The sequence below is a fragment of the Periophthalmus magnuspinnatus genome, chromosome 18 (assembly GCF_009829125.3).
Source record: "Periophthalmus magnuspinnatus isolate fPerMag1 chromosome 18, fPerMag1.2.pri, whole genome shotgun sequence".
Taxonomy (NCBI): Eukaryota; Metazoa; Chordata; class Actinopteri; order Gobiiformes; family Gobiidae; genus Periophthalmus; species Periophthalmus magnuspinnatus.
In genome coordinates this window covers 4,180,589-4,192,428 of record NC_047143.1, presented here as the reverse complement: position 1 = coordinate 4,192,428, position 11,840 = coordinate 4,180,589, and the positions used below count along the sequence as shown (strand labels likewise).

Here is an 11,840-nt window from a genome sequence, read left to right as displayed (position 1 = left end):
ACAACAAAAATCCATCCATTTTCTTGCGCTTATCCAGGAGCAGGAGTCGAAGCAGGGACTCCCAGACTTCCCTCACCCCAGACACGTCCTCCAGCTCCTCTGTTGGGACCCCAAGGCTCCCGGGGCAGCCCAGAGACACAGTCAACAACAACAAAACTCTGTCTGTGCAATAAAGATGAGGCAGAAACTCAGATTGGGCCACACAGTTGTTTTATTCAACAAAAGCAGGCAGTAGCAGAGTGGTTAGCATTCATGAGCTCCACCAGTATTTAGACATGTAGTTACTTTTCAACACCAACAGATGGCACAATTGCACATTTTTTCACAGTTAAACAGTCATTTCAAATACATAAAAAAAATAATTCATAGTTTTTCGTTTTAAAAAGTTTAGTTTAGTTGAATGGAATGACAAGAACCAAACCATTAAACTTTATCCACAGTAACAAGCAGTAAACAAACACAAACTTAAGTGTATAAAACTAGTCATATTTCTTGGATTAGTGTTACAAAATAAGATATAAAAGTTGCTTATTTGCCATGTCCTACAAAAAATATTACTTCTCTTCATCCGCTCTGTCACGTTTGTATTTTTGTGTTCAGTTCAAACTTTGAGGATAATGTCACAGTCATAGACACCACATAAACAGAGTAAAACACTGATGAACAGAACTGTCACATTCAGACACATTTTCACTGAGATGAAAACAGCACAATTAGTCTGACAAATGTAAATATTTATCACTGACTTCAAACCTGTATTTCAGTGTTTTATTCAGATATTATTTATATTGTAAATTATAATGAAGTTTATTGACTTGACCAAACCTCTTTGTCAAAACCTGATCTCCTCAGACGTCAGAAGATAAACAGGGGCCTGGTCAGTGTTTGGATGAGACGACGTGTGATACCAGGAGCCACAGCGGGACAGAAGTGACAGAATGTTGTGTCCTTAGGCAAGACACTTGTCTATTATGAATGTGTGTGTGTGCGTGTGCGTGTAGTCAATAATAAACTTAGTTATTTTGATGGATTATTGATTTTTACATTTTTTGTTTGGTATGCTGTACCACTTACTTTTCTTCTCTCTCAGTAGTGCTCTGTATTTGTGTCTGTTTGTTCCGGTTCCGTCCCCTGTGCCTGCAGCTCCTCTGTCTGCTCCTGAGGGTTTACTGGTTTTTGAGGACTGGGGTTCATATTCTCTCCTCCACTGGTGTCATCATGAGCCTCATTCCTGGTTTCCTGTTTCTTCTCCTCCTGTTTCTTCTTTTCTGTTGCCTCCTGTTGTTGCACCAGTTTTGTGAAACGCCTGACGTCTTCATCCAGCTTCCCTTTCTTCTCACTGGTTTTTGAAAGAAGCTTCTCAATTTTAGACATTTCTGTGTCAACATCTTTAATAATGCTCTTAAACTCCTCCATTTGCTGCTGCATTTTCTTAATTTTCTCCTCTTTCTTAGAGTCATACTTTGTCTTCTCCTTCTCCTTCATGTCAGTGCTGAGTTGATACTTACATTGGTTTAGTTTTTCTTTTAGTTTCATTAGAAACATCTTTGTTCCTGTTAGTTCCTCACTCAACTGTGCAGCAGACGTCTGCTCTTCTTTAATCTTCTCTAATTGCTCCTTGTATTCAGTCAGTTTGTCGTCTCCTCTGTGTTTGTCGTCTCCTCTGTGGATTTTCTCATCTTCTTTTTCCCTCATCATTGGCACACCTTCTTCACAGTCTTTAAGTTTGTTCTCCATAGTCTTGGTTTCTGTGGGAGAAGTCCATCAGTTTAAATCTGTGCTTTTTCTAAAACATTTCTATCAGTTCAGATCCATGTTCTCCACCTGACACAGAGCTCTACTTTGAGCTTTTTCTTCTTTCAGGTGAAGAGCTTGGATCAGTTCAGTTTGTGTCTCACATTTAAAGTGAAATAATATTAAGAGTAACTGTCAAATCTGAACTTACTGTTGATTTGAAACTTCCACACGGCAAAGGCAACAGCAGCAGCAACGAGACACAGCAGCAAACTAAAGAGGACCCAGGCCACAGAGCACGAGGGACAGGCCTCCAGGAATTCATCTGAACACAACAATATTCATGTCTCAGAACAGAGTCGGGTGTAAACAAAACCCTTGATCCAGTAAAGTCACTGTCAGGTGATACAGTTTGTCTATAGACTGAGATAAATGGACCATTTAAATCCATCAGACTCCCGTCTCTGAGCCTGAACACACATGTGTGTCAGAGTCTGCTTGTGTGATTGTTGATATGTCCTGACCTGTGATGCTGAGCTGGGCCTCTCTGCTCTGGCCGCTCTCCTGTTGACTCACTCTGCAGGTGAACGTGTTGCCGAGCCTCTGCTCCACACTCAGTCTGCTGCTCACACTGAACAGCTCCTCGCTCGCTCCTCTCTGAGCCTCAGTCCTGAGCAGAACCGTCCCCTCTGAGTCCAGCCACTCCAGCTCCGGCTCCGGGTACCAGCCCCTGGACTCACACCTCAGCACGGGAGACCCCGAGCGCTCTTTGATCAGGCTCATCGAGGGAGGGGCCACGGACACTGGAGCAGACAGAGGTTTTGTTAAACATGACACAGGACACAGCCCCAAACACTTTTATACTCACTTTATCAAAATCAACCTCTTCTTTTATAAAACATAACAATATTACAACTGTTACAGAGCAAGATGTTTAAAATTAAACTTGTTCAAAACACTCACCGACCATCAGAGTGACCTCTGCTTTGACGTTAACCAGGGGGATGTAGCATCTGTACTTGCCCCTGTCACTGGCCCTGACTCGGGTCAGACTCAGGGACATGTCCCCCTGCTGCAGTCGGCTCTCGGACACAGAGGTGCGGCCCAGGTACAGGGAGTTCTGGTCTATGAGGAAGTCCAGACCGTCCCGGCGGATGTGGATGTAGCGCGGCGTCAGGTCGTGCCGTGACCACTCCACCACCATGTCCCTGAGGTCTTTAACAGGGTCCAACTGACAGGGCAGAGTGACATCACTACCAACGGGCGCTATGATTGGCTGAGAGGGAACGACCAGTGTGTTCTGACCTGAGGAAATAAAAGTGGCATTACCACACTGTTGGGGGGAGGTGGCTGTAGTGGTTAAGCGTTCACCCACAAACCCAAAGGTTGGTCCTTCCCACTTCCGACCAGGGCATATTATCATTATATCCTTGAGCAAAACACTTCACCCACCTCCCCTCTGTGTGACTGTGGTGTATCAGTTAATACTTAAAAGAGTTGAGTTGTTTACCACTGGTGACCAACTCAAACAGCCACATTTGTAACACACAGCCCCAGCACAGCTCCCACCAAAATGACTGAGACTTGACATGAATAACAGATAATGCATCAACAGTGACTTTAAGATACTCAAAGAACTGTCATTTAATTGTGTGCACATGTATTTTAACCTTTACTTACCCCAGCAAAAGTGAGTCTGCATGAGTAAAAACACAGAGAGCATCTCCACACCCATAGTGAAACTCTGAGAAAGAAGGAACAGTCACTGAAATGACCTCATGACACTGGATCTTATAGACCAACTGTTTAACTGCAGTGATGAAGTAAATGAAAACTAAGACTACAAACAGTGTGATTGTGAACTTCCCAATCAGTGATCCAAATATTATCATCACTGGTGTAATTTACTCACATAAACATAGATTATAGAAATGGAAACGTGACTATAAATGAAAGTGAAAGTAAAAGAAAAAAACAATAACTTAAATCAAAAACCACTTTTAGCCTATGTTTGACTGAAACAATCCCATCACAGTCACAGTGTGATGTTCACAAATCCATTTTATAATTTACATGCACATATGAGTGTTATTATAACGGCACTGTTTGCATCAGGGCGGGACATTTTCTTTAAGGGCTATTTTTGGCGGCAGAAAAAAACGACATAGCTACAGTAGGCTAGTAAAAAATCATAAATGTTGCTACCTGTTTTGTTTGAGGTCAAATTCCTTCAGTTAAGTGCAGTGCAAAGTCCACGGATCTCAGGATCAGACTCTGACAGCGCCTCGCCCCTGGTTTATGGTCCTTTGGCCACTCCTCCAGACAAACTGCACTGGTCTGGACTTTGTAGTGTTTCATTTTTATTTTGACTCTTTTGACCTCAGCCCCTGGAACAACGGATGGAAAATAAACTTTGGCTATAATGTTTGTTTATTTTCATGCTGAATCATGTCTTTTCATTAACATGTATTATCCCAATCAAATAAATAAATAAAAAAAAAGTCTACGTTTTGGACCAGTGAAAAAATGTGATTATTTTGAGAAAGTGAGAGTTTAAATAATCAATAAAAATGTGCATATTATGTGTCACCCAGGTCTTAAACACACTAAACTGCGGACAGATATAAGACAATTCTATTATTACGTGTCAGTGAAAGCAGCACGTGATGACGTTTCAGTCATGTGACCTTCTCGACCAATCACGTGCTTTGTATCGCCCCACGCTGTGCAGATGCTCCTCCCCCTGAGGAGCTGGAGTAAAGTGACAGGACAGTGCGCAGGAGTCACACAAACCACTATTTGTGATATTAAATAGTGTTATCCGTGTCCTAAAACTTCGCTTCATGTTGTAAACTTTTAGGAGCCGTAAACAGCGCCACTGACGCCGGGTATAGACGACTGAGACCAACATAAACGAGGGGTTTAGTGAGTCTGTCTGTTTGTAGCATCAGCATCACAAAACTCTGCTGCACGTTTCTCCTGTCAGTTTATCACGGTGCGCTGTGATGCTAATGCAGCTAATTTATATGTGTATAAGTTTATAAGACAGTGTAGCGTTTTGTTTGTTGTCCTCGGCCAAAGCAATTTAAGTGACTGCATACTCCTAAACAGCTGTTTGAGATTCTGAAATTAACAAGATCTGGGACAGATGCTCTGTACCTTTTTATCCCTAAACACCTTATGCTTAGAGCTAAACATGCTCAGATAAAACGTATATATTGAAATTAGTAGCAGTAGCACTAGGAGTAGTAGTAGCAGCAGTAGTAGCAGTACTGCATTTATTCAATGCACTGTAGTATTGAGCCATTTGTGAACTGTCTGTTTTATTGTAGAGATAAAAGTACATGTGAAATAACACACTGTATAATGGGCCTGTTCTACTACTGCACAGGACAGACAAGAATCCTCTATGAACAACTAGCATTTCATTGTATTTATAAGAAAAATATTTTATTAGTGGATGTAAAAGGAACACTGTGTAACTTTTCTGATGGTTGGATCTGGCATCATGTCTCCATGGAGACTATGGCTTTGCCTGATGTTCCACTGTGGCATTAAACTTATTCATATTGAATATGTTCAATTACAGGTGTTTGTAAGAATGTGTTTTCATGATCTTTTTAGGAACAAAATTAATTTAAACAGTGAGCGGGATTGCCTCTCCACAGATCTGACCTGTAACTTGTCCTGTTTGCGTTGCCTGGGTGAAATGTTTATTGCCATAATGGAACATTCTAGACAAAGCAATAATATCTCCATGGAGACAAGCAGGCCCTCCCCCACAAAAGTTACACTGTGCAGCTTTAAGGAAGGAACCCACAAGCTGCATAATGTGTAAAATACTCCAGCTGAGGCAGAGGATGTGACCAGGACTCACTCAAGATCTAGAGATGAGACTCTGCTCTGCTCCTGACAGGCTGCCCCAGCAGCAGCACTGAAGGATGGGTCAAATGCAGAGGGTAAAGTGAATCTTACCTTATTAAACCAAAGGGACATAGTCCGTCCATCCTGCAGTGTCACTGGAGTTAAACCTGTGAGGACCAGTGTGGACGAGCGCAGTGCTGCCTCTGAGGACCTGTGTCCAACATGCAGCTCCGTCAGACTTTAGATCACATGTGTCAAACTCAAGGCCCAGGGGCCAAATGCGGTCCGCCATGTCATTTTATGTGGCCCGCGACAAGGTAAATTTAAATGTATGACTGTCTTAAAATGTCAGTTCATCAGGAGTTACGCAGTTACACAGACATGTTTTTTATATCTTTGCAAACTTAGAGCGAACTATTTTGCTGATGTGGCCCTCGGTGAAATTGAGTTTGACAGCCCTGCTTTAGATAATCAAAGTCTGACCAGGATAATTGTCAACATAGTATATTTTAATTGTAATTCAATATGTTTTGTAGTGTTTGTATTTGCAGTGAAACAGATAAACAAACATGACATGATGATTTATGTATATTTAGAAACGACAAACTCATTTGGACAACAATTGTAAACATAACTAACTTTAGCTAAAAGTAAAACTAAAAAGAAACAAAAAAAATAAAAATTTGCTAATTATTTTTGTTTTGATTCACTTTCTCTAACCTCTGCTCTCAAATATAAATATATAAAATTAAAAGAGGGAGCTACAGTCAGATCTGCTCTCATTTGAGTGGAGTTTGCTTGGTATGTTTTTTAATCTGGCAAAAGTTAATCCATGGACAATCCAACAATTTATCCATGAGTTTCACAGAAAACATAGGCCTTTGCCAGAGCGTTTAACTGTTCAAAACTAAATATTCTTTTGATCAGTGAAAAGTCCTCACGATGTTGCTCATAAACACGAAGCTCAAATCTGAACAGAGGCCGTCCATCTTTAACTGCACCAGTGGTTTTCAGTATTTACTTTTGATGGAGCTTTTAAATGAAGATTTATATCCAAGAATCCACCGCCCTGATTATTTTTCCTTGAACGTGCCCATATTGACATATTCATGGGGTCAGTGTATTTAATTGAAAAGATCCTTTATGTTTACGAGTCGTACTGGATATTATCAACTAGAGATCGATCGATACTGGTTTTTTCATGGCCGATGTCGATTATCCAGAGAAACCGATGGCGGATGAGCTCTGCCGATCTTTTAGGGTCGATATGTTGGGTTGATTTTGATTATTTTCCTCAAATTATGTCATTTAAATTTATTACAAACTCCCCCCAAAGCCCCTTTTTTATACCACAGACCTATAAGAGAGCTGTGTAGTCACGTTTTGTGCAGTTATCTCTTTGTATTAAAGTGTTAATATATTTTTAGGTAGGAGATCAACCAAAACAAAATGTCTCTGCTGGAGATGTAATACTGATAGCAGATGCACTAAAAAGTCCAAATATTTGTCCATCTCTATGATCAACCCTGCGCGGAGGTGAGTAGCCAAAAATGACTAAGTAAGAGCTTACTTCAAAATATTATTACTCAAGTAAAAGTACAGAGTAGTGGTCCAGTGTTTGAGGTTTGGAGATGTTGACAGACAATAATAAATGATGTGTGAATGAAACAAGACAGAACTCCAAGTATGTTTTTAAGGAGGGAACAGCATTATAACATGACTTAAAGGTCGCAAGAGTCAAATTTGTGTAATATCGGACTTTAACTTAATCTTGCTAAAGTCACTGTTCACTTGTAGACTGAACTTTGGCACAAACAGATTTATTCTATCGATAATATAAAAATCATAGTTATTTAGATGAATTATTGAATTTTTATTTTTATGTTTGGCGAGATGGTCCACCATTTTTCTTCTTTAGCAGAAGTGCTCTGTTCACTTGTATTTGTGTCTGTTGTTTGTTCCGGTTCCGTCCCCTGTGCCTGCAGCTCCTCTGTCTGCTCCTGAGGGTTTACTGTTTTTTGAGGACTGGGGTTCATATTCTCTCCTCCATTGGTGTCATCATGAGCCTCATTCCTGGTTTCCTGTTTCTCCTCCTCCTGTTTCTTCTCCTCCACCTGTTTCTTCTCCTCCTCCTGTTTCTTCTCCTCCTCCTCCTTCACCTCCTTCACCTCCTCCTCTTGTATTTCCTTCTGTTGTTGCACCAGTTTTGTGAAATGCTTTACTTCTGCCTCCAGCTTCCCTTTCTTCTCAGTGTTTTTTGAAAGAAGCTTCTCCATTTTAGACATTTCTGTGTCAACATTTTTAATAATGTCCTCAAACTCTTCAATTTGATTCTGCATTTTGTTAATTTTCTCCTCTTTCCTAGGGTCAGACATCATCTTCTTCTTCTTCTTCTCCTTCTTCTCCTTCTTCTCCTTCATGTCAGTGCTGAGTTGATACTTGTATTGATTTAGTTTTTCTTTTAGATTCATTAGAAACATCTTTGTTCCTGTTAGTTCCTCACTCAACTCTGCAGCAGACGTCTGCTCTTCTTTAATCTTCTCTAATTGCTCCTTGTATTCAGTCAGTTTGTCGTCTCCTCTGTGTTTGTCGTCTCCACTGTCGATTTTCTCATCTTCTTTTTCCCTCATCATTGGCACACCTTCTTCACAGTCTTTAAGTTTGTTCTCCATAGTCTTGGTTTCTGTGGGAGAAGTCCATCAGTTTAAATCTGTGCTTTTTCTAAAACATTTCTATCAGTTCAGATCCATGTTCTCCACCTGACACAGAGCTCTACTTTGAGCTTTTTCTTCTTTCAGGTGAAGAGCTTGAATCAGTTCAGTTTGTGTCTCACATTTAAAGTGAAATAATATTAAGAGTAACTGTCAAATCTGAACTTACTGTTGATTTGAAACTTCCACACGGCAAAGGCAACAGCAGCAGCAACGAGACACAGCAGCAAACTAAAGAGGACCCAGGCCACAGAGCACGAGGGACAGGCCTCCAGGAATTCATCTGAACACAACAATATTCATGTCTCAGAACAGAGTCGGGTGTAAACAAAACCCTTGATCCAGTAAAGTCACTGTCAGGTGATACAGTTTGTCTATAGACTGAGATAAATGGACCATTTAAATCCATCAGACTCCCGTCTCTGAGCCTGAACACACACGTGTGTCAGAGTCTGCTTGTGTGATTGTTGATGTGTCCTGACCTGTGATGCTGAGCTGGGCCTCTCTGCTCTGGCCGCTCTCCTGTTGTCTCACTCTGCAGGTGAACGTGTTGCCGAGCCTCTGCTCCACACTCAGTCTGCTGCTCACACTGAACAGCTCCTCGCTCGCTCCTCTCTGAGCCTCAGTCCTGAGCAGAACCGTCCCCTCTGAGTCCAGCCACTCCAGCTCCGGCTCCGGGTACCAGCCCCTGGACTCACACCTCAGCACGGGAGACCCCGAGCGCTCTTTGATCAGGCTCATCGAGGGAGGGGCCACGGACACTGGAGCAGACAGAGGTTTTGTTAAACATGACACAGGACACAGCCCCAAACACTTTTATACTCACTTTTTCAACATCACCCTGTTCTTATATAAAACATAACAAGAATACAACTGTTACAGAGCAATATGTTTAAAATTAAACTTGTTCAAAACACTCACCGATCAGTAGAGTGACCTCTGCTTCAGTATCAGTCTGGGGCATGTAGCAGCTGTATTTGCCCCTGTCACTGGCCCTGACTCTGGTCAGACTCAGGGACATGTCCCCCTGCTGCAGTCGGCTCTCGGACACAGAGGTGCGGCCCAGGTACAGGGAGTTCTGGTCCCTGAGGAGGTCCAGACCGTCCCGGCGGATGTGGATGTAGCGCGGCGTCAGGTCGTGCCGTGACCACTCCACCACCATGTCCCTGAGGTCTTTAACAGGGTCCAACTGACAGGGCAGAGTGACATCACTGCCAACGGGCGCTATGATTGGCTGAGAGGGAACGACCAGTGTGTTCTGACCTGAGGAAATAAAAGTGGCATTACCACACTGTTGGGGGGAGGTGGCTGTAGTGGTTAAGCGTTCACCCACAAACCCAAAGGTTGGTCGTTCCCACTTCTGACCAGGGCATATTATCATTATATCCTTGAGCAAAACACTTCACCCACCTCCCCTCTGTGTGACTGTGGTGTATCAGTTAATACTTAAGAGTTGAGTTGTTTACCACTGGTGACCAACTCAAACAGCCACATTTGTAACACACAGCCCCAGCACAGCTCCCACCAAAATGACTGAGACTTGACATGAATAACAGATAATGCATCAACAGTGACTTTAAGATACTCAAAGAACTGTCATTTAATTGTGTGCACATGTATTTTAACCTTTACTTACCCCAGCAAAAGTGAGTCTGCATGAGTAAAAACACAGAGAGCATCTCCACACCCATAGTGAAACTCTGAGAAAGAAGGAACAGTCACTGAAATGACCTCATGACACTGGATCTTATAGACCAACTGTTTAACTGCAGTGATGAAGTAAACGAAAACTAAGACTACAAACAGTGTGATTGTGAACTTCCCAATCAGTGATCCAAATATTATCATCACTGGTGTAATTTACTCACATAAACACAGACTATAGCTAATAGGTTTTAGAATTGGAAATGTGGTTATAAATGAAAGTGAAAGTAAAAAAACCCAAACATATTAAATCAAAAAACAACTTTTAGCCTGTCTTTGTTTGAAACAGTCCCATCACAGTCACAGTGTGATGTTCACAAATCCATTTCACATGCACAAATGAGGGTCATTATAATGGCACTGTTTTCATCAGGACAGGACACTTTCTTTATGGGACATTTTTGGCTGCAGGAAAAAAAAACATAGCGACAATAGACTATTGATCATGTTAGAAAATCAAAAACTTAGCTACCTGTTATGTTTGAGGTTCAGTTCCTTCAGTTAAATGCAGTGTAGAGTCCACGAATCTCACAATCAGACTTTGATAGAGCCTCTCCTCTGGTTTATGGTTCCTTGTCCACTCCTCCAGACAAACTGCACTTGTCTGGACTTTGTAGTGTTTATAGTCTACGATTTGGACCAGTGAAAAAAATGCTATTGTGTTGAGAAGGTGAGAGTTTAAATGACCAAATAAAAATGGGCATAGCATGGCACTGGAAAAATAATGTTTACTATCTCAAAAACAGGGAAGTTAACTACGAGTAAACATCACCCTCATTAGCAGGGCCGGCCCGAGGCTTTAAGGGCCCTAAGCTGAATTTGCCCTCACCACTTCAGAGCCACATATTCATATTTGACAACATTAACACATCATCACAACCACTGATAAAAAGACTGCAAATTCAGAGGCTCACAACAGCAATAACCACAAGTCTAACAGTATAAAACATGTGAGGAAGAGGGTCTGCCAAAGAAATCTTAAAATTCTGGACATTTCTTTCTTGATTTTCAGTGCATTTTAAAGTGTTCCAGTTGAGTAAAGTGAGTTTACCTATTCTTACCTAGTTTATCTATTCTTTACCTCATAAAATTGAATAGAGTAGTCAAACGATGTACTTAAGTGAGGGTACACTTACTTCAAAATCAAATCACTCTAGAAGTACAAAGTAGTGATCCAAGTTAGAGTTGCACAAGAGAAACAGCCTGGACATAACATCAGATTTAGAATCATCAGACCATTTGGACTGAACATTAAATAAGATTATTATTTTTATGTTTATTGTCAGGCTTTTGATGCTGTGATTCCACGTAAATGTGAATATTAATGAGCAGGATGCACAGATGCCAGTATCAGGTGACAGTACTCATACTCGTCAATGGGCTGCCGATACCAAGAGTCGATACCACTGTATCTGTGCTGTCTCTAGTTTGATGCTCACAAATCATCTCTCACGGAGCAGTGAGGTCTGAGCTGAGGTCACCATAAAGATGCACATTCTCTGTTCTGTGATCATATGTGACTGTCACATATACAAATATTTACGACTCTAAAGGTTTTTATATTTCACAGAGGACATCAGCACAATGCTTGTGTTTATAATAGTAGCATGCTAATGCTGCTAAGTGCTGCTGGCAGATATTTGCTTGTGCTGCATTTAACTTATTATAATTGACAAACAATTTAGAGACTGAACAGAGCGAGTTCAGAGCTTTTAAAAGAGGTACATGTGTCCATATGTGTGAAAGTGTGGCTGCAGTAAAAGTAACATAACACTCACTGTTATGCTAACAGTGTTATGCTAACCGTTAGCTCGTTAGCAGTTAGCT

General features: G+C 41.4%; 2 protein-coding genes across 2 annotated transcripts; both read right to left on the bottom strand.

Annotated features, from left to right (window-relative positions):
• Positions 1–191: 191 nt before the first annotated feature.
• Positions 192–4,058, bottom strand: LOC117386288 (butyrophilin subfamily 2 member A1-like). The gene is made up of 6 exons (XM_033983629.2): positions 3,940–4,058; positions 3,415–3,478; positions 2,698–3,039; positions 2,259–2,537; positions 1,946–2,059; positions 192–1,748 (listed from the first exon to the last, which is right to left on the bottom strand). Exons 2-6 carry the CDS (start codon positions 3,467–3,469, stop codon positions 1,087–1,089), a joined length of 1,452 nt encoding a protein of 483 aa, XP_033839520.1. The 5' UTR covers positions 3,470–3,478; positions 3,940–4,058; the 3' UTR covers positions 192–1,086.
• A 3,936-nt stretch (positions 4,059–7,994) lies between these two features.
• Positions 7,995–10,561, bottom strand: LOC117386672 (butyrophilin subfamily 1 member A1-like; the record flags this gene model as incomplete). Its single annotated transcript, XM_033984081.2, has 6 exons — positions 10,486–10,561; positions 9,946–10,009; positions 9,231–9,572; positions 8,792–9,070; positions 8,479–8,592; positions 7,995–8,281 (listed from the first exon to the last, which is right to left on the bottom strand). Coding segments are annotated over exons 2-6 (1,077 nt in total), but the record flags the coding sequence as incomplete, so codon positions are not given.
• Between the last annotated feature and the right edge of the window lie 1,279 nt (positions 10,562–11,840).